At 34.5% G+C, this 22,486-nt stretch overlaps 1 protein-coding gene across 1 annotated transcript in view; it reads right to left on the bottom strand.

Annotated features, from left to right (window-relative positions):
* Positions 1-2,746: 2,746 nt before the first annotated feature.
* LOC140750830 (uncharacterized) overlaps positions 2,747-22,486 on the bottom strand; it is a 44,397-nt gene continuing 24,657 nt past the window's right edge. Inside the window, exons 32-40 of the mRNA XM_073084556.1 lie at positions 18,161-18,289; positions 17,708-17,860; positions 16,398-16,541; positions 14,565-14,695; positions 9,426-9,977; positions 8,849-9,037; positions 3,975-4,228; positions 3,634-3,813; positions 2,747-3,554 (exon numbers count right to left, since the gene is read on the bottom strand). Coding sequence (XP_072940657.1) covers positions 3,110-3,554; positions 3,634-3,813; positions 3,975-4,228; positions 8,849-9,037; positions 9,426-9,977; positions 14,565-14,695; positions 16,398-16,541; positions 17,708-17,860; positions 18,161-18,289 — 2,177 coding nt within the window. The 3' untranslated portion in view covers positions 2,747-3,109. The remainder of the gene's footprint in view (positions 3,555-3,633; positions 3,814-3,974; positions 4,229-8,848; positions 9,038-9,425; positions 9,978-14,564; positions 14,696-16,397; positions 16,542-17,707; positions 17,861-18,160; positions 18,290-22,486) is intronic.

Below are 22,486 nucleotides of genomic sequence, written 5' to 3'. Positions count from 1 at the left end.
AGGTTTAATAATAAGGCTAATAGGGTTCCAATTTTACCCTATAGGAACGGAACCTTAAAAAGTATCGAAGGCTTGTGCGGAGGCGTTCACGATCGTTGTTTTTGTGAGTTTTTTACTAAATTCCGACCAGTCACGGATGTTTCTCCTTCTGCGTGTTGAATATAAAATTCTATACCATTAAAATGCTCGGCCAAAAGGATAACTGTAAAGACGAGTTTACTCATATTATTGTTTCACGTGACATCTAGCGGACTTGGGGCGCTAAAACGTTGTTGTGAAATTTATGGCTGTTTTTTTTGGCCAACATATTTTGCGGAGTAAATTTCCATAATATCCAAGTATTATAGAAAGTAGATGAACAAACGTGTCCGTTCGGCTAATAATAATATTCAATCTGTATATAATATGGAACACAAGAACGGTAGTGTATAATAGATTTTCGAGATCTTCGATTTATTGTTGAATTATTATTTATTAATTAAAAATAGAAATGAAAATTCTGAATAAAATTTATTTTCGTATACATTTTATATTGATACCTACATGACAGAAAAAAAGCCGCAAAATATATTTGGCGTTTGCGTGGATTGTGGCAACTGTATGCAAACATTTTTAATTTCTAGGTGGTATTTAAGATTTTATAAATGATTGTAAAAGAAAATAACATTATTGTTAATGCAAGTTATGAACATATTTATTTATTCGGGGACGACACCAAGTTCGCGGGTTCAACTAGTTATTATTAATCCATAGTTACACATCTAAAGTTGTGGAGCTAATAGACATAAGCTTGTAGACAAAAAAATATGTGTGGCCAGTTTAGCTATAAGTTGAAGTCTTATGAATTAATCTTAAGACAAATAAAATAAACGTTAGATTCGGGCGCCGCCGCGGTGCTGTTTCAGCATAGATATACTACTAATAAAGACGAGTATGTCTATGTGTTTCAGAGTATAAGTAGCGCACTTTTCCAGCATCTAAAATTCAATGTTGCAACGATGGCTTATTATCATTATGGGTTGAGTGTTTGTCACTTCACAATACAATAGTCCTGCCTTAATTGGCTTCTCCTTTAATGGAAATTTGTCTCTTTAAATTATTTTTGATGCTATCTTTAGTACCATAATACCATTTTTATATTAACAATGGGCATACAATACTTTATGATTCTTCTGAACATTTGTTAATCATAATTTTGTGAAATATTCTCATCTCATATAAGAAGTGATGAAGAATTTAAACAATAAAATTGAAATATGTTGAGTAGTAAATTGTTTTAAAAAATATATTATTTTTGAATATTATGTTTCTTAATTAACTTCGATCATAAAACTGCTTGTTATAAAGCATTAACTTGTCAATTTCAACAGTTGTATAATGTTAAACTTTTACGATTTACGGTACTTTCATTGTATACTTAACTACACTTTTTATAACAACCAGCGCCAATGAAACGTGGGATTACATATTAATGACTTGTATATTATAACTTTAATAAAACGATACTCATGTAACAATAATGATGCTTAATATGATGAACTGGATCCACTTGACAGAGTCTACAGACTTTATGAGAAGAAATATAAAAGAAAACTAATAATACTTTAAAAATGTCGCGCATAGCATCGCGGTTTCCAAAAAGTCAAGCAACGTTCAGCGGTCTAAAGTTGAATAGCTGACCATGTATAGTATTCCATGCGCGCTACTCGTACCATCGTTTCGGGAAAATAAACTTTCTCGTAGACAAAACATGCGGTTTGTAAACACCCGAATACAGGTTGATCACTAACATGTAACTTCTATCAGTCAGTTGCCAGCAGTGGTATAAAAATAGTGCAGGTGTTAAGTGCCATCCTAGGGGCTTACAATAACATCACTATGATTCCCATGCTAACGTAGAAGGTAACTAAGGGAATAAATTTAGAAGAAAAGGTCCCTACTGATTCTTTAATAAAAGTTATTGATTCACTGAGGCTCAATAGCCTGCTAAGTGTCAGTTCACTGCTAAGTGCCGTACCTACGGCAAAGGTAAATGCCCATTTCTATCTCTAGGAGTGGATAATAATGGTTAACTGATTTACGAATGACTCTATTTTGCTTGCCATGAGTGTAGTTAGTAAAATTACGATACCACGTTAATCAAAACTAAAACAAATAGGTGCATATATGCTAAATACTTAAAATATTAAATTATTTACTTTGAAGTTTAAAGGAAGTTTTATTACAGATTTTAATCTAGTTAACGGCTGTAATTAAAACTTATTTAGGTTTTAGGCAAGAATCTTCTTTAAATATTATGGTCCAGACTTTGGCGAAAACAGTTCTTGTCGTAAACAAGGGAGAAATAAATACATGTTTATTTAGTAGGTAGGTACTTGTGTCATTTGTTGGTGTTTCGGACCTCCACAGTTATTCGTAGTTTAAAAGCCTGAGCTTTAAAGCCGTGAGTTATTTGCCTGTTTGGTTAACTCTCCCTGTGTAAGTAACTTTACAGTTTCCGTTCAGAAATGTACTCGGAAACTGTATATTCTTTATTACACGTATACAAAATTTCTACAACGTTCGCATTTCACTAAGTTACTTTCTTAAAAGGTCATTTTTATGTTTTATTGTCATTAGTAGATTTTTTTCACACCGCTAGTTAAACCAATAATGTTAAACAAAGACATTAGTCTCATTTAAAATGTAAACAAATATGTGAATGTTTCTATAATTCTAGGTCAGTTGCGTAGTTTCACTTAATTTGCAAACTTGTTAAAATAACCGAAAATAGTTGTCAGAATATTATGGAAAGATTTTGACTTATAAAGTCCCGTGTCAGCCAGTATCCTTACCACCTACTTAGATACTTCACTGTTAGGTAAACCACATAATTTTATTCAAATGTCAGATCATATCTTAGGGTCCGTCGTAAAGAGGTCAATGCCTTGGTGTGTTACCCATGTGAGAAAAGATTTTCATAATACGGATTTTGGTACGAGGAAAGAGTTGTAATACCCCAGAATGTTATAGAATACTACTGAATAAACATTATATAAATAAAAAGGAGCTAATTTATTATAGTACAAAGTTAAGATATATATACATTTTAAATTTACTAATAAGTTATTTATAATTTATAAACTTCATAATCATCTGTTGGAATGGTATCCGGGGTGTCCTCTATATGTATAATCTTTTCTACATTTTCGTTAAATGTCACTACAGATTTTCTTCTCGATTTCTTTTTCTCCCCGAATTCATCATCATCTTCAGATTCCTCAGTATTATCTTTTAATTTATCTATGGTTTGAATTATAATAGGCGATTGAGGTTCTGGTGTCGGCATGTTTATGATGGCATCAGCAGATTGTTCAGTAGAAGTAGTTGGCTCCACTGTTACATCAACTATTGGTACTTGAAGTCTTTCTTGAAGCTTCCTCTCACTTCGTTTTAGATCTTCAATGTTGAGTCTCGGTTTCGCTACATTATCCTGCTTAGGTTGTTCGACTGATTCACTTCGAGACGCCAGACTGCTTTTATCACTAAATCTCTTGTAGAGTTTTTTATTTCGCCTGGAAAATTATTTTGATTATGAATAAAGATTGTTTCTCTATGTTAAAATTTATGCCGTAAAAATAACAGTAATCTTACCATTTTAGGAAGTACCATACTGCGATAGCCACAATTAGTATAAAGAGTAGAACACTGAGCGCTATTGTCGCCGCTAACAATCCGGTGTCACGTCCCTGACCTTGATGATCTACCAGATGATCTTCTAGTGGTACAGAGCTAGCTACGTTGACCGTCGCTATATTGTTGTTAGAAATGTCGCTAAAACAAAGAAGATTTTTACAGTACTACCTTCATTTTTTATGCCATCACAATCTGAATAAGATAAAACTCTATTTAAAGTACTCGTATTTTTAACTTCTCGTGTGATACGAGTTTCGTGTGTATTTTTTAAACAAAACAAAAATACATTAAAAACTTACGTAGTGAGCTGATTTACTTCGACCGGTTCCCTTTCAATCAAACCGTATACGAACAGTTGTAGTGTCGCTCCTGATGTATCTGTAGTATCACGTTTAGTCCTCGAGGATTCCGCTTCAGATATAACAACAGTCCTTAAAGTTTTTATTTCGTAACCAACAGCTTTGGTGAGGTCATTTAAAATCTTTTCTTCGTCGTTTAGGAATGCGTTTCGAATAGTGACCACCGCAATCTTATTTATTTCTAACAGCTTCACCTGTGAACCAAAAACCATTAATGTAATTTGAAGTCACGTAAACATTAAAGAGAAAACATGAGGTAGAATGAATCTGGTTGTAAAACACGATGTTAACTCGGCAATGCGTATTTAAGTACAATTATGTAAACGTTTAAGGTCAACTTCTCATTGAGTTTTGTAAACAATGCTCCCTTTACCGTATGTACACTTTTTTAAAAACAATTTGTTCTTTTTGGTGTTTTGAGGTCGAGTAACATTATTTGACATTAATGCTTTTTTGGACATGTTATACGAAGATGAGCAATATATAGCTTTTTGATAGTAATAACAATATTTAAGAGACAACTGACATAAATTAATTATTGATATTTAACTGTAAAGGTGGTGGAGTAAGGCGGTGGAGTTCGAGAAGGGAGGTACCACTGCTATACCTATTCCTAGCGTAAAGCAATTTTGTACTTTGATGGTATTGTGTGGATTTCGATAGACTTTTGAGAGTCGCGATCATCTTTATTATCCTCTGGAGTAGCAACGAATCTGTGATCAGCTTCAGTTATATACCCATATATATATATTTTTTATAATATAGGAGTGGCAGACGAGCATGCAGTCCACCTGATGGTAAGTGGCTACTGCCGCCCATGGACATCTGTAATCAACTCCAAATAGGATTAGATTTTCCTACCTGAGGTCGACCACAGATGCGCCGCTACCCCAGAGGACTAAGCTGGTACGCCTCGGAAAAGTCTGTCTTCCTTACCACACCCTTCAAAACGGAACTCAGCTGCGCCTAACACTGCTGTTATTAGGTAGAAATAGGTGTGGTGGTGGTGCCGCCGGAGTCGAACCACAAAGGGTTCTACCACCTTCGAAATACTATATGTTTAAACCATATGCTTTATGGTGTTGGTTACTATGGTACCTATGTGCGGTAGTGACTATTATCACCTGGTGGAATGCATGTGTGCGTAACCGTTTACTAATTCAACCTTAAAAAAATCATTACAAATTCATCATTTTACATTTTATTTGTGTAAATGGCATAAAATACTATAATGACAATAAATGATGTTCTTATCAGATAACTAATCATTCAGTTGAGTATTATTTTACTTTTTGTGGTATCAGGTATGCTATTATAACAAAGGTTATATAAGAACAAGATGGCATAGAATAATTGGAGATGTTTTCGAGATAATGAGTTGTCAAATATAAATATAAACTTTATACTTAAAGATAGGTCATAAAGATTAGAAAATTATATTCTGATATTTTAAACTAAATTACGACTGATATTTTAGATTACCTAACTAAACCGATGTATATTTTTAATTCATAATTATTTCAATACATAGGCATCTAATGATGGACTGCGGTGGTGGGACTGCTACTCGTATATATATTTTAATCAGTAAGTTTGCTACCAACATGCCTTCATGAAAAGTAAGTTAGGAAGTAAGTGTGGTGGAAGATATATGCATATGGATGGATAGCGCCTCTGGAATAAGTTTTATAATGACTGCTCATAAGCTAATAACGCTAAAGCAATTAATAATGATTATATAGTGGTTACGCGGCTGTAAAAAGTAATATTTATAAAACTGGTATTAATAAGTTATTTGCTCCGGAAGTATTAAGTCATTTCTGCCTAATAACAGTAGCATTAAGTGCTGCTGAGGTCATATACTTTGCGAGGTAGTCCAGCTTAGTTCCCAGGGGTAGCTCCATGTCTGCGGCCGACTTCTGGTAGGAATCTAATCTTATATGGGGGTTGATTTAACATGTCTATGGGCGGCAGGATCCACTTACCTACCATCAGGTGAACTGCATGCTCGTCTGCTACTCCTATGTTATAAAAAGTATACGCATCTATCGTAGTCGTTTACGAAGAGACAATCGACTCAAATCGATGTTTAGAGATTTTTCGAATAAAATCAAGAATGTGTAGCTCGTCGGTCACTCAAAAATGAATTTGACGCTAAATTCAAGTTCATAATATAACATTATTATATCTAATATAACATTCTTATAATATAACATTCAATATACAATATTCAATATAACATTGTTTCAATGTTCATTTTGGCCTACATGCACGAAAATGCACTACCCATTAATGATGGCACTCAAAGTGAACTTGGTTAATAATAACTTTCCCCGAATATTACAGTCCTCATGTTTCAAAGCTGCGAAGTAATTAAGAGATATTACTTGGCAACACCAAATTAATAATTGCTACATGGAATCCTTTGGCAAGGTGATCCGAATATGTTCTAGTTGCACTTATACCGAAAATGAAATAAGATTGATTGAAATTTATCTAAGAAGGTATGTTAGTTGTAATTTTTTTTAAATAAAGTAATTGTCCTTGACCTTTTGACTGCTATATCTTTGATTGTTTTGTTCTTTTTTTATTGTATTCTAGAAAGAATATAATACAGTGAAAAGTCAGCTGTTTAATTTAAAAAAAAATATAATCATGAACAACGTCGTTTCCTTTTAGTTTAAGTACGAGTATAATCTTAATATATTACTATTAGTCTTGATAAATTGACGTCGTCCTTAAGAAAATTACTAAAAGATTTTTTTCTGTATAAAATTTCAATATGGGTGCCATTAGCAACAGGCGGTGGTTGTATATTTTAGGCTAAATTAAGAATTTCCATGGAGGCCTTTTTATTTTCTACGAACAACAGCTAACGCACAACCATCTTTAGGTTTAAGATATATTGAAAAGCCTTAAAATTCAATAGATTGTACTGGTTAAGAATATTAAGAATTGACAGAATAATGATTAGATTGTGTGGTATGTTTAATGCTCATGTAAAGAAGTTCTAAATTATCTGCATCTTATATTAATTTTTTCAACTTTTATACTTAATGTTCAACTGTTTAGGTTCTGGATGGATCTGTTTAGGTTCCACCCGGTAAATTCTGATTAGTAGATTTTACTTTGCAAACATTGTATGAAAACTGGAATCATGTCTATAATATCTTGCATAGGTTCTCTAACTGTATGATAATTATCTAAGTAATATTTTCGATCATTATTAATCACCTTAACTTCTAACATTTACGCAACTTCACAATATCAGGGACTCGTGCGAGGATTTCCAAATAACAAGAGGGTGAGGCTAATTTTCATATTACTATGTTCTTTTTTATGACCCTGGCTTCTAAAGCCATTTATTAGATATTTTTTCATTTATAAACATAGACATTTCTATTTATTCCGAAGTGGTCAGTTTATGGAGATTACAATTCGTAGATACGCGTCGAATATACGATTCAAACTGCCAAAGACAAAAGGACAATAAGACCTTCAGATTATCTTTAAGTATCTTTTTTATTTCAGTTATTTCTGTATTTTATTTTAACCTTGGCAAGTTTAATGGTAGAATAGCTGTTTGTTTAAAATTTCATACACTTATCAAATGATTTAGTTCATTTTGTATGTTTATATAATGAGTCATGGGCAAGACATTAAAACTATAAAATTTTATTTAGGAATTTTCTCATCATTATTCAAGCTGAGTATTAGACTCTTCGTGACTTCATTGCAATAAATGTCATCTACATATTTATCGTTTCCATATCAACTTACAGTGTTTTTTTCACAGGATCTAGGTTTATGATAGGAATCTAATGGGGTCAAAAAAACCTTTATGAGCGCCATATAACTTGGGTGTTCCTGTTCGCGGTTTTTTTAGTGTTACAGTTATCTAAACAGGATATGTGTCTTAGTCATCTTTAGGCGCTTCTAGATTAATCTCGTGGAACTGGTTTAGACAGAGGTTATACTAGACGTCTATAAAGATAAAAATATCACCCTCTAACTGTATACACACCGTAATTTTCGTCTTTTTCCCTTCTTGTGGCATAGTTTCATTTTACTAGGTACACATTTTCATAAGATTTTATCAAATGCTACACTGGAATGTTAGGTTCAGGTTAGATATGAGTTGGGTACTGTTATTTAAAGTGACAACTTAGCTGTACATATTGTTATGTGGGCTACAATATATTCATTCAGAATAATATACGATCATGTACAAATGGCATTACAAAAAATGTTGGTATGTTTTAAACGGATGGTTGTCACTGCCGCCTTCGGACAGTAACTCACCGCAAAGAGGACAGCGGTTTTACTTGGAAATGATCACTAACGCGATTCTATACCTAAGGACTGAGATAAATCTCTTCGAAAAAAACCTGGCACACATTTGTAGGGTTCTGTACTCAAAGGGAAAATACTGAACTCTATTACTAAACCTCCGCTGTCTGTCCGTATGTTTTTCTGTCACAAAGCTTATATCTCTTGAAAATCACGTAATTAATTAAAGGGGGTCGCCATACAAGAAACCGCTTTTTTGGTGTTTTTCGGATTATCTATTAAACTGTAATAGGTAGATAGTTAAAATTTTCACAATGCATTTGCTTCTATGGCTACTATGACAATAAATATTAAAAAAATAGAAACTGAGTTGGTGGTACGGGACACTCGGGCAATTAATTATTTAAAAAACAAGCAAACGCACACGCATTCACCGAATGCTCCATTCTATTTCTCATTCATCTCTCAAATGAATTCATCTTATTTATCGTCATACCTGAACTTTACATAATTAAAGTAATTACCACAAGCTCCAAATCTCCAGTAAGTCCGTCGCCGTTCCGGTCGGTCGCATGAACGACGAGGCGCGCGTCGTTTTCCAAATTAAAACCATTGCGAACGTGTACGAAGCCTGTGGTCGGGGACACTGCTAGGCTGTCATGCGAACTCCAATACACTAGGGCTGCGTTCTCACCCACATCTGCGTCTGTTGCCTGGAATATTAAATGTCCTTATTAGTCCACTACCTAGGTACAAAGCTAGGCTAGAAAAGGCTAGCAAGGTAGCTCGAGGACATGCCTAGAATCTAAGGCACTAAGTTTGTTGATTCAACCCGTCCTTCGTTTGTTGAGTGGAAATTTTAGATTTTGTCAACGAATATTAGGCAGATATTTTTTTGCTTTCTGTCTAGACACTAGGGTTTAATTGCAAGAGGCGGCGGGAATATACAGTTTTTTTTAATTGCTTGAGTGATAATGTTGCTTTTTTCTAAAATTTTACTAGTGTCACTCAATAGGCAAAAGGTGAAACCGCGAGGTCAAACAGGTATTTTAATGACATGAAACTACAAAATCCTTTTATCGATAAGTTATTTAAACTCACCTTTAACTCAGCTAACGACCTTGGTAGAATTATATCTTCGAGTTCAGCGATCGGGTATCCAACGGCAACGGGCTCCTTCGCTTTGTCGACGAATATTGGAGTATTGTCGTTGATATCATTAACAATGAGGTTCACTAAACTACGCCTAGCATTATACGGGATTGCGTCTGTGAGTATCCATTTGTTAGAGCCATAATCGTAAGGGCCGAGCCAATCAGTCCTGGAGTTTGAGCTTACAGAGCGCTTAGCCCTGCTTATGACGTCGCCCTCGCATTCTAGGATTAGCTCCACCTGTATTTGTGACAACGCCATAAATGCTATCGATTCGTCCTCTCTGTCAATTGATAATGCGTGTAAGCCGTATGAGTCCACGTACAACCATGACTGATTCTCTGGCCAGCTGTTGGATAGAGCAAATTTACATCCATCATATCTTGTTTCGTTCAATAATACTAAGTTCCTATGCGGCTCTTCTTCGTCTCGGTCTAAAATTATCAGCGGTGGTACGTCTATGTCATCACGGGCAGTTGCAGCTTCGACCGTGAGGGACACCTGTTGACAATGACAATAGTTGATATAGGATTATATAGCGTACAGCCGATTCGATGTGTAGTTACTGCAATACTGTAAACAGATGCGATAAAATTGTAGGTTCATGTGTAAGTGTACCAGTAGGATATGGAAGGAAGAATGGATAGGCACATGGTGGCATTCCTTATATGTAATACCTACTACGCCGTAGTTATGAATACAAAAGTCGATATATCGCAAAATCTACGCAGACACAAATAAAAGGCACCCGTTCTTTTCTAAAAGGATGGATATAAATTCCACAGACGTAGCATATTAGCTCAAACTTAGTACAATAAAATTCGGTATGGCCATCGTCTGCCTATTAATAACGCTTTACTATGGTATGTGTAAAATACTGTGTAAGTATTTTCTTCGAGATATTCCTAAAATATTATTTTATAATAACAATATGCAGTATAATTCATTCTGTGTCAATTCTATAATATTAACATAAGATTCTAAAATCAAAATCTTTTTACAAACTTTAATATATATCCATTAGATTGCTATACAATGAGTTTTTTATTAGAATAAAACAATAATTATAGAATGTTAAAAATACAGAGTTATGCACATCCACACTAAAACGCCATAAGCAATAAAGGAGATGTTTCATTTTCGGCCATCTCATGTACACTACATCTAAAAAACACGAATAATTTGTATAATTGAAGAAAAATACACATATATTTTGATAACCTAAAGTATTCCTGTTTAAAAATATTTAAAATAAGCATTCCTCATTAAATATTAAATATGGCGGAATACTGTCAATGTCAAGTTTTCAAAACTGTCGATGTCGGTCAGGGAACCTATGTGTACCCCACACATAGGTTACTATACTCTTTGGATGTCGGTAATTCTGTATTTCGCTGTTTTTGTCGTAAAGTTATTGTTACCTTAGTACTTTACAACCTGGCTTTTGTTTTGAGTATCCCGTCATTATTTCTGAATTTAATTAATTATTTATAATAATAATAACAAAACCACCTTTCAAATAGTATCTGGTTTTATAGATGTAAGTGACATGTCAAATTAAAAAAGAAGAAGTTGTCAATTTGATATGTGTAAAAGTGGATATATACATATTATATAATAGTAGACTTCAATGTAAACGTTGAATAAATATGTACTGATGAGAAGATTCCATTTAATCCTGAATATGTTTCTGCTCTGTGCTGCCTACGATTTTGGAGTGATTCTACCTTACTTGTTTACCCAACTTATGTTTTATGGACTCTTGTGATTTTCGTGCGATCGCTGTGGATTGTGTTGACAAGGATTCAATATCATCAGGTAAAATATACATCAGTTAGTTGTATTAATCGTGAAATAATCGTTAATAATTTTAAACTAGAGAAGCTAATCTTTTTACATTTCTCTTTTTTTAGATAATTACATTAACAAGACAAGGACATTCTTGGGATGACAAAATAATCAGTTATTATTGCAACTGCATCGCTGGGCAACGAACCGTACTCGTAGGTAGTTGCGCTCACATTATGACCATTGTTTGATGTTTGGGCTGAGCTCGTCACAGGATATTACAGAACCTGCTACATGATTGGATGAAAATATTGATAAGGGAAGATATTTAAAATGAATAAATAATGTATCTAAGTGAAGAATAAGTAAAATATTAACAAATGTGTACTTAAAGTTGTTTTATTTACACAATTAAATGTTTTAACTAAAATAAATTGGTATAGAAGTACATATTTTGGTATGTTTGTTTTAAGTCAAGATTTATGAAAGTAAATATAATTAATGTTTATCAAATATAGGCATTGTTTCTCAATACATACAATACAATATTTATATATCTATGCCCATTCGCGTAAAAAATATATTAAAAAGTATATAATGTATATAGTCAGTTAAAATAGGATGACCGATGACATTATTACGGTAATCACTACCGCCATGATGTTTTTCCACTGTTGTGTTGCAAGTTTAAATGTAAATTATTGTTTTTTAACAATTAAACGAATATGATTAGAAGAGAATGAACCCCTACGAATTGTTCTTTGCAAGTTTTCTTAGTTTTTAGTATAGTGTACAAAAGGTGGCCGGGAGCCCATACATTTTGAAACATCTCCTTTACCTCTGCGGCGTTAACGGTTACACCGAACGTTAATTTATCGATATTCGGGGAATGCCACTTGTATTGGGAAATGATCTTGATAAAGATTTGTTTCCTCGTTATTTTATTTCGTTGCAAACTCATTAATTGTCTGATAATTCGACAACACGTGGTAATGGCTAGTCGACAGTCGACACTCTGACCACAAATTGATTGGGTGGTGTGGTATTATTGAGTGGACTTTTTAGTGATTAAATTGCACTTTTACTTTAACGTCATCGTTAAATAAAAATGTTATTCACTATATTTAAATTGTTCAGGTAACGATGACTGTGCTTGAGGATAAAAAGTGCATTTGACGGAATTTTTAAACTGTAAGTATAGGTCGGGTAGGTACTTACTACAGTGATATCATCGAAGTACCGATAGGCATGAAAGATACTATTGAATTACTAGTAATTATGAAGAAAACAAAAATTGCAACTACTTAAATGTTATTAACATAAAAAGGGAAGTAACCTTTGTCTTTCCTACAATTTAGATAAATCCTACGATATCTAGTTTAATAAATTCCATTAAGACATTTGGGCTCTTCAGGGTGCTAAACAAAAATACATATATCGCTCAAAATACCCTCTGCAGTCGGTTAATGCAATGTTGGTAGATATCATGAGCAATGACTACTACACACAACTACAACACAGATCAGATCTATAACGCAGATCAAATATTACGAACCCGCTCAAAGCATATCTATTAATAAACACAACACTCCATAAAGTCTAATTAATTCAGACCATATTTGAGTAATGCTTTGAGAAATGCAATAACACATTTCTCTTGTTCAGTGTGGTTTTGACAAGACTTTGATATGCGCTAAGATTAGGGCTTCCATCCTTTCCGGTTTTCCCGGATTTGTCCTAGTTTGAAAGACTTCGGGATCGCGGAGAGCTTTTGTAGAGTCTGTATGTACAACGTGATTAATTGAACGATAAAGTGAGAAACAATTCTCACTTATAAATTCACTTGTAACTATTAACATACATAGGTTGATCACTCTATTTATACATTTTTCAGTGTCAACTATAGTTGCAGGTTCTGTTCATTTTGTTTGTCAAATTTTAAATACTCGTAAATCGTAAACAATAGTTTTCATTATAGACAATAACTGATACGATGTTTTAATGTCCGTTGTAAAAGATATTGTCAAGGGTCAAGGTCTTAGTTTTTCTAAATGTTTAAAAAAAATGTCCAGCATTAACATTTTAGGTGGCAACTCTAGTCAAAATTAAATTGAATACTGAATTATTTACATATTTAATGCATATCCTATCTCAATTCTGACGGTAATGCAATATTAGCATAATTGGTACTACTTATAAAAAGGAAGATGAAAATATTGTGGAATAATTCACGTTTCAATTGCGGCGTGCGACTGTCCCACTTATATAAACTATATAGGTGCAATGCAGTATTGTCTTTTTCACACCCTTGAGTAAGAACACACACAGCGTTTTTCTTTAAACTCCACACGCGAACTTTGAATAGCTCTTTTTTGGTTTGAAAAGCGCACGCGTAGAAAATAAAAATCTAGGTTGACTATAGTCGTCATTTTCTAAAGAAAAGATACCTGTACTGCGCCCGCGAATGGAAAAAGAAAAACGCTTTATGAGTTTCCACAGAAGGGTGTGATAACCTAATTTCCAGGGGTCGCAACATATGTAGGCATAATTGACAACTCGTGGCGGATCGGACACCATATCGGTTTGACACTCGGAGGGTACCGGGTTCGATCCCCGGCCAGACAGATATCTAATTGATTGAATTAATTTAAATTTCTGTTCTGGGTCTGGGTGTTTGCGTCTTCGTCTTTGTATGTGTCCATGGTACCCACGACACAGACAATCATAGGGACGACCACTATGCTGTGAGTGCAGAAAGCGCAAAAATGTATCTACCGACACGAGAATTAAAGATTCAATTTAAATAAATTTCTTCCGTTGGGTGATTTTAAAATACTACGGAAGTTTTGATAACAATAGATCTCTGACCGTAGCCATTATTTTAATTAATATTTTATTGCTTCCGGGATACTGTCATTAAGACAATTTATCCGTGGAACTTTCAACTCCGTTCATCTTTATTAATAAATAATTTACCTATACCTATTGAATTCAATATTAAAGTATCTGTATCTGTTTAATTTCAAAATATCTGTAATATTAATATTACATTTATTGGTACCAAGATTTTACCAAAATCCTGTCTTTTTAATTCTTGCTGATCTAAGATGGTAGAATTCTTCGTGGATAAATACTATATCTCTACATGAATTACAACTCGGTGAAGCGATCACTATACCGGTCTGACAAAGACGGTTCCGGGTTCGATGCTCGGCTGGTCAGACATAAAATTATCATTTAAGGGTTCGCTTGTTTGTGTATTCGTCGTGGAAATTGTGCATAGTATAAAATAATACATACAGGGGCGGTGGCAGAGACTTGGGTGATACGCGTGGTCGCCACCACGATGAAGGAGTACTCGCCGATGGTAACTGGTGCCGAGAGCCGCAGTTCACCACCACTGTTCACTGTTAGACGCTGTTGTAGGTGCTCTGCAACAGATTTAGGCATTGACATCAATATTACCACCATCATTACTGTGTCACTGCTAGAAGAAACATAACTAAGAGTAATAATTAAGAGTGGTAAAAAATAGCAATTATATTAATGTACGACTGTACGTAAATGTTACGAATTAGAATGTGATGTCAAAATAAGGGACATTAAGCGAACATCTTAGCTCTGTTTGTGTGAGATTTATGTGATACAATTGCTATATTGAGAAAAAGTGTAAACAAAAATAGGTATAGATATTAGTCCGACAAAACTTTATGTGCGTATGGCGGTTTCCAGAAATAGTATTTTGTTATCAGCCACATGAGTAACTTTATATTTCCCAAGATAAAAAGCGTTAGATATTACGTCGTAAATCAATACCGATAAAAACCGTATGATTCCGATGACCGGTATTATTTGTTTCTGACGACCTTTTTTTAGCAACTGTGTTTGGGACTCTAGGATCGGGGGCCCGGGACGGACCCCCTTTCCGCCCCCCTTAAGCCGCTAAAGTTTTTCGGACTACATTTTGGGATCGAATTAGGACAACTACAATAGGATGTGTTTATTACATGTCATGGAAACCACTCAATCAATGCAGACGCGGAACTAATTTGTTTCAAACTAAACATCTATAAATCGTCATAATGTTATTTTTCTGTAATTAAATTATTTTAATGAAGTTATTTAGCTTCATAACTAAATTAAATTCATTCTTGATTAATAAATTTCAATTCACGTCAATTTAAATGACAGATGGAAATTAACAATACAGTTTTGTTTATGCGAACCCAATGATATCTATTTATTTATAAATAGAGATAAAATAATTGTGCGAATCATGATATTTTTAAATCGTGGCCCTACTTTGTGTTTTATTGTAGAGTCTAAGTTCATATTTTAAGATTCTCATGATTTGATTTTAGGTTTAGAAAACTTTAGAGAACTCTTAAACGTGATCATTGTACTTTTTACTATTATTTAATAACGATATATTATAACAATATAATGATAATATTTATTTCTTCTATATAGAATTAATGTTCCTTAAACAATGCTAATGCAGTCTCACAGGATTGCACAATACAGTAGGTATCACTAAATATGTATCACAATAACCTAAGCCTAAATTCAATAATTAGGTAAAATATTGTAATCAATATTAACTGTATTAGTAAAGAAAGCAATTGTGTTAAATTATGTTCTACAAACGCGTATTATTTGTAAAAAGTTACAAAGCGCCATGTGTATGTGAATTATATTAAACAAAAATGTAACGTTGCCGATTTAAAAATTCAGGCGTTGACTGCGGACTGCTTACGTTTATAAAATAAGCACGATTTTTGTAAGCTGCATGTGTGTACAGACTAAAACAAAATGCTCCCTTTAATGTCGCATTCATTAGAATGACTATTTAAGTGTACATTGATTATTGTAAGTAACTTTATTAGGACTCTAAAAAGCTAATAAATATGGCGAAAATCATATTTTAAAGGAGAAAAGAACGTAGAATATAGGTAGCTATATAGTTTTATTTCCCATTTGAAAAGATTTTTAATTCTTTTACTTTTTCTTTAATATTTTAATTGTCAATTAAGAAACCTAGCAAGTACCTACATGATATAACACAATTTAGGTATAATATAAAGGAACATACCGACTTAACTATAGACTCAGAAGATATAAAAATTATCATACCATTATCAATGCGAAGGGTGTAAATGATAGATTCCCCATTATCTGAAGTGGCTTGCACTAGACCAACTAAGCCAGTCCGTGAGTCATCCACTTGCAATACATAGGACGACGAATCGAAGGTAACCGTAGGAAGTACCGGAGTCTCTGTTGAATTGTAAAGATAAATTAGTTATTTCCACTTATCACAATAGCTATACTTGTAAATAGATATGGACGATATTGTATGACATGCAAATCCCTCAATAACGTTGTCATTAAGCTACCTGTATCCATAAATAACTATAATTCTCATATCTATTCGAAAAAAATTAATTAAAATATTTTTATTCATTCCGTTTGTTCGATTTATGCCAGAATCTCTATTTATTGAGAGATAAAGTATTATTAGTACTGTATATGGTATGATGTATATTATTGGAGACAGAGTACCTAATATTAGTAAGGATAGATGACACTAAAAACTATTCAAAGATTTAAAAAATACCTTAATTTATATAGATTACGAATCCTTTAGCTGCGATTACATTACTAAGCGATATCCGATTGGAAATCATGATTGATGTCACCTATTAAGATATTCATTGATCAATTAGTGAAACCTCAATCACATCGCTATTTAGAATATCTCAGCCCTACCATTACATACCCGCATGACCATAGCACAGACACTGCATTTATAAGACATAAATATTTGTGACGGTGGTCAGTCAGAAGTAGTTCTCTTAATTTATATAAAGGACAGAGCTAGGTCGAGTTCGAGAGAGGAAGAGTCAATTGTTAATAATAGAAAGCCTATCAACTGACATCCAGAAGAAAAACATCCCGAGCAAACCTACACGCCTGTAAGTAATTTAAAAAGTGTGTTCAATTCGCACTTGGCCGGCGCGGTTGACTAGGGCCTAAAATCTCTCCTACGTCAGCAGGGCAGGACAGTCACGGAATGAGGACCACTGCCATCAAATATGTAAATAGACGAGTTCATAAAGATTTTTTTCAATTATTAAAAAAACATAATATCATATACCCGTATATTGCGACTCCGAAAGTATTTTTAAAACTTTTTAAAATTGTGTATGTACGGATCAGAATCATTAGTACACTTTCCTAGAAATACTGTAATACGAATCCAACGACGTATTTAATTCACAGTCCCAGGAATTTTCACGTTTTTCAACTTGTTAACTAGACTATTATATTCTAGGATCAATAGATATCCAAATATATTCAGGTATTTCAGATTACTAAGATATATTAGAGTATTTGTTTTGCAGATATGATTAAATTTTTATAGACGTTTATATGATACCTACCTGATTCAGTTATATCTATAACAAGGACAGCTTGAGCTCTACCGGCACGCAATTCTAGAGCAATGTGAGAGATTTCAGGAAGAACTGCTGATGGCTTCGAAGTAATCACCACGTTTACATCCGATAAAACAGCTTCGAATAACTCGGCATATTCTGAAAATTGCAAGAGAATTAGAAGCGACAGGTTGTAGAAATTCAGCCATAACCGTTCTTCTAAAATTCCTCAATTTTAATTGAATACGCTATTTTCTGTCCATAGATACAAAAATGAAGTTGATTAAAACAGAAAAAGTTAGTGAACAAGTTTGTCTAAAAACAAATTTTCTCATAAAATAGTTTCTTGCGAAAATTGTTTTCGTAAAATTGATGCATAAGCTAAAAACAAAACAAATAATATGTATACAGTCACTTGTATCTTAAAGGAAAAAATATGTATGAAAGAAATTTACTTACGACCCAATATTTCGATAGTCGATCCTTCATAACCTGATATCGTAATTTGTTCGTGGATAAGGTTACCAAGTCGCATAACACCATTGTATAGAACATTGTCAAAATAGACTTTTGGCTCCAGGTCTGCATCTGAAAATTTAAAAAAGAGTTAGAAATATAAAAAAAAAATTAAAACATCCTTATATCTACATTATACTAATCTTAACTAAAATTTATAGTTTGATAAAGAACGAAAACCACAATAAAACTTATTATAAAGGGAAGTAAAATAAATGAGTGCCTAGAAATGAAGGAAGTAGTTATACAAGGTAAATATGAATGTAAAATGAAGTAGATTAGAATCACAATTGTAACACTATTATAAAGAAATGTCTTATCTATATAGTGAGTATGCTGATAAGATACAAGCAATATGAACAAAACATTATATACCATACATTATGGTAGCGATGATAAGTACTGATAACACGTCATGGCGTTAATCATATGGATGATGCATATTTTATGTCGTAGAGGTCTTAAAGCTCTGAGATGTTTAAAACAATCATATTTATTATGTTACCGTGTGTGTGAAATACAGAATATTAATATAACAAATATTCTTCAATTAAAATGAAATGTTAACACTAATGCAGTTACAACTAATACGGGTAAAAAAAGTAACTGAGATAAAAAGAAAAAAGTAAGAGAAAAAATAAGAGCGTTAAACTATACTTGACAGAAAAAATAAAAGGACGCCAATAAATTTGAATGATTATGATATTATCACGAAATTTTAATCTTACAGGAAGTCGGATTTATGTATTATATGCGATACGGCATAGAAAATGATAAATGGATGTTATAAAATTGTTTTGCTGACATGTATTTCCGTTAATAATTACAAGATTAGGGTTCATATTAATCGTTAATGAATACAAGTTAGATCGCCACCAAAATTGATTATTTTTATTATAAAAATATCATTGTATCTTGTGTTTGCTTTAGATGAAATATAAAAAGATATAACACATTGAATTTTTGTTCCAAAAACGCATGAAATATTTAAAAAAACGACACGTACTAAACATCAATATGGATCTTTAAAAAAGAAATAATAAAGGTAAGTAAATCATAATTTAAAAAAACAACTTATAAATATCTATACTAAATATGAATTATACTTAATTACCATTTACAAGTGATATGATGATAGTCGCTCGGGTCACGAGAGTACCAGTTTTAGTAGCTTCGATAATAAAAATGAGCTTCCGATTGTTTGCCAAGACAGCCGACGGTATGGGACTCAGCAATGTCAGAGCAATCGAATTCTCAGATCTTCTGTCCAGTCCGAACAATGCAGTGTGTTCTGAAAATATAGTTAGAAGTCTTTATGTTTGTTCGAAAACGACTAACGTTGTTGTCTCTTAAGATGTAAAGGAATAAACGTGACACTTACCTCCGACAAGTGCAAACTCTACGGTATCGTCATATCCGCGAGCTAAAGAGAAGTGTTGTTCGAAATTGAGACCGGATTGTTCGGTGTAAAGTCCCGTGTAATAAGTCTCGGCGAAAGCTAGTTGCTCAACAGCAGTTTCCGTTCGTTCGACGGCTAGCACTATCGTGGCAAAGGCTGGCAATGCTTGAGGCCCGGATGCTCGCAACGCTAGTATTACTATGCGATTGGTGGGAATAATATCTTCGGGGATAGCGCTACGTAACGAAATCCTGACTGTGGGTCCGTCCCTTGCGAGACTGAAGTAGGGTGCCAAGTCTGAAATTATATCGCACGTGTCAAATTCATCTCTGGTACTCAACTTTTACATGTATAGGACAAATATTTACTACAATAGCAAATGGTCATCCAATGTAATGAAAGCAACTATCGCACTCGTTAGCATCAAAGGACATTACCTCCTAGAAGTGCAAATGATACTTGCTCAGTGAATCCCTCAACAAGAATTATTGGCTCCAAGCTGAGAGTGTTGTCTTCGATCGTACCGGAATAGCTAACTTGCTCGAAGCCAAGGATTAAGTCCGATGTGATTTCTGAAAATAGTACAGTCGGTGATATAATGTAAGTAAGGTGTACGAAAAAATCTGTGTTAATTTTCAGTCCATCAAGGTATTCATTGAAGATTTAAGTGGTCTCACCCTCTATCAGCGATATGACGACAGTCGCTCGGGCCACGACGTCACTATTGGGTCTCGTAGCTTCCATAATAAAAATGAGCTTCTGATTGTTTGCCAAGACAGCCGACGGAATGGGACTCAGCAATGTCAGAGCAATCGAATTCTCAGATCTTCTGTCCAGTCCGAACCATGCAGAGTGTTCTGAAAATATAGTAAGAAGTCTTCATGTTTGTTCAAAACGACTGACGCTGTTTTTAACCGACTTCGAAAAAGGAGGAGGTTACTCAATTCGACCGTATATTTCTCTTAAAATGTTGAGGAATAAACGTGACACTTACCACCGACAAGCGCAAACTCTACGGTGTCGTCATATCCGCGAGCTAAAGAGAAGTGTTGTTCGAAATTGAGACCGGCTTGTTCGGTGTAAAGTCCCGTGTAATAAGTCTCGGCGAAAGCTAGTTGCTCAACAGCAGTTTCCGTTCGTTCGACGGCTAGCACTATCGTGGCAAAGGCTGGCAATGCTTGAGGCCCGGATGCTCGCAACGCTAATATTACTATACGATTGGTGGGAATAATATCTTCGGGGATAGCGCTACGTAACGAAATCCTCACTGTGGGTCCGTCCCTTGCGAGACTGAAGTAGGGTGCCAAGTCTGAAATTATATGGCACGTGTCAAATTCATACCTGGTAATCAACTTTTACATGTAAAGGACAAATATTTACTAAAATAGCAAATGGTCATCCAATGTAATGAAAGCAACTATCGCACTCGTTAGCATCAAAGGACATTACCTCCTAGAAGTGCAAATGATACTTGCTCAGTGAATCCCTCAACAAGAATTATTGGCTCCAAGCTGAGAGTGTTGTCTTCGATCGTACCGGAATAGCTAACTTGCTCGAAGCCAAGGATTAAGTCCGATGTAATTTCTGAAAATAGTACAGTCGGTGAAATAATGTAAGTAAGGTGTACGAAAAAATCTGTGTTAATTTTCAGTCCATCAAGGTATTCATTGAAGATTTAAGTGGTCTCACCGTCTATCAGCGATATGACGACAGTCGCTCGGGCCACGACGTCACTATTGGGTCTCGTAGCTTCGATAATAAAAATGAGCTTCTGATTGTTTGCCAAGACAGCCGACGGTATGGGACTCAGCAATGTCAGAGCAATCGAATTCTCAGATCTTCTGTCCAGTCCGAACCATGCAGAGTGTTCTGAAAATTTAGTAAGAAGTCTTCATGTTTGTTCAAAACGACTAACGCTGTTTTTCTCTTAAAATGTTGAGGAATAAACGTGACACTTACCACCGACAAGCGCAAACTCTACGGTGTCGTCATATCCGCGAGCTAAAGAGAAGTGTTGTTCGAAATTGAGACCGGCTTGTTCGGTGTAAAGTCCCGTGTAATAAGTCTCGGCGAAAGCTAGTTGCTCAACAGCAGTTTCCGTTCGTTCGACGGCTAGCACTATCGTGGCAAAGGCTGGCAATGCTTGAGGCCCGGATGCTCGCAACGCTAGTATTACAATGCGATTGGTGGGAATAATATCTACGGGGATAGCGCTACGTAACGAAATCCTCACTGTGGGTCCGTCCCTTGCGAGACTGAAGTAGGGTGCCAAGTCTGAAATTATATGGCACGTGTCAAATTCATACCTGGTAATCAACTTTTACATGTATAGGACAAATATTTACTACAATAGCAAATGGTCATCCAATGTAATGAAAGCAACTATCGCACTCGTTAGCATCAAAGGACATTACCTCCTAGAAGTGCGAATGATACTTGCTCAGTGAATCCCTCAACAAGAATTATTGGCTCCAAGCTGAGAGTGTTGTCTTCGATCGTACCGGAATAGCTAACTTGCTCGAAGCCAAGGATTAAGTCCGATGTAATTTCTGAAAATAGTACAGTCGGTGATATAATGTAAGTAAGGTGTACGAAAAAATCTGTCCATCAAGGTATTCATTGAAGATTTAAGTGGTCTCACCGTCTATCAGCGATATGACGACAGTCGCTCGGGCCAAGACGTCACTATTGGGTCTCGTAGCTTCGATAATGAAAATGAGCTTCTGATTGTTTGCCAAGACAGCCGACGGTATGGGACTCAGCAATGTCAGAGCAATCGAATTCTCAGATCTTCTGGCCAGTCCGAACCATGCAGAGTGTTCTGAAAATTTAGTAAGAAGTCTTCATGTTTGCTCAAAACGACTAATGCT

The sequence above is a fragment of the Epargyreus clarus genome, unplaced genomic scaffold (assembly GCF_041222505.1).
Source record: "Epargyreus clarus isolate Ecla_fem2 unplaced genomic scaffold, WU_Ecla_fem_2.2 ptg000021l, whole genome shotgun sequence".
Classification (NCBI taxonomy): domain Eukaryota; kingdom Metazoa; phylum Arthropoda; class Insecta; order Lepidoptera; family Hesperiidae; genus Epargyreus; species Epargyreus clarus.
The sequence above is the reverse complement of the archived record's forward strand: the minus strand, read 5'-3'. Positions and strand labels throughout refer to the sequence as shown.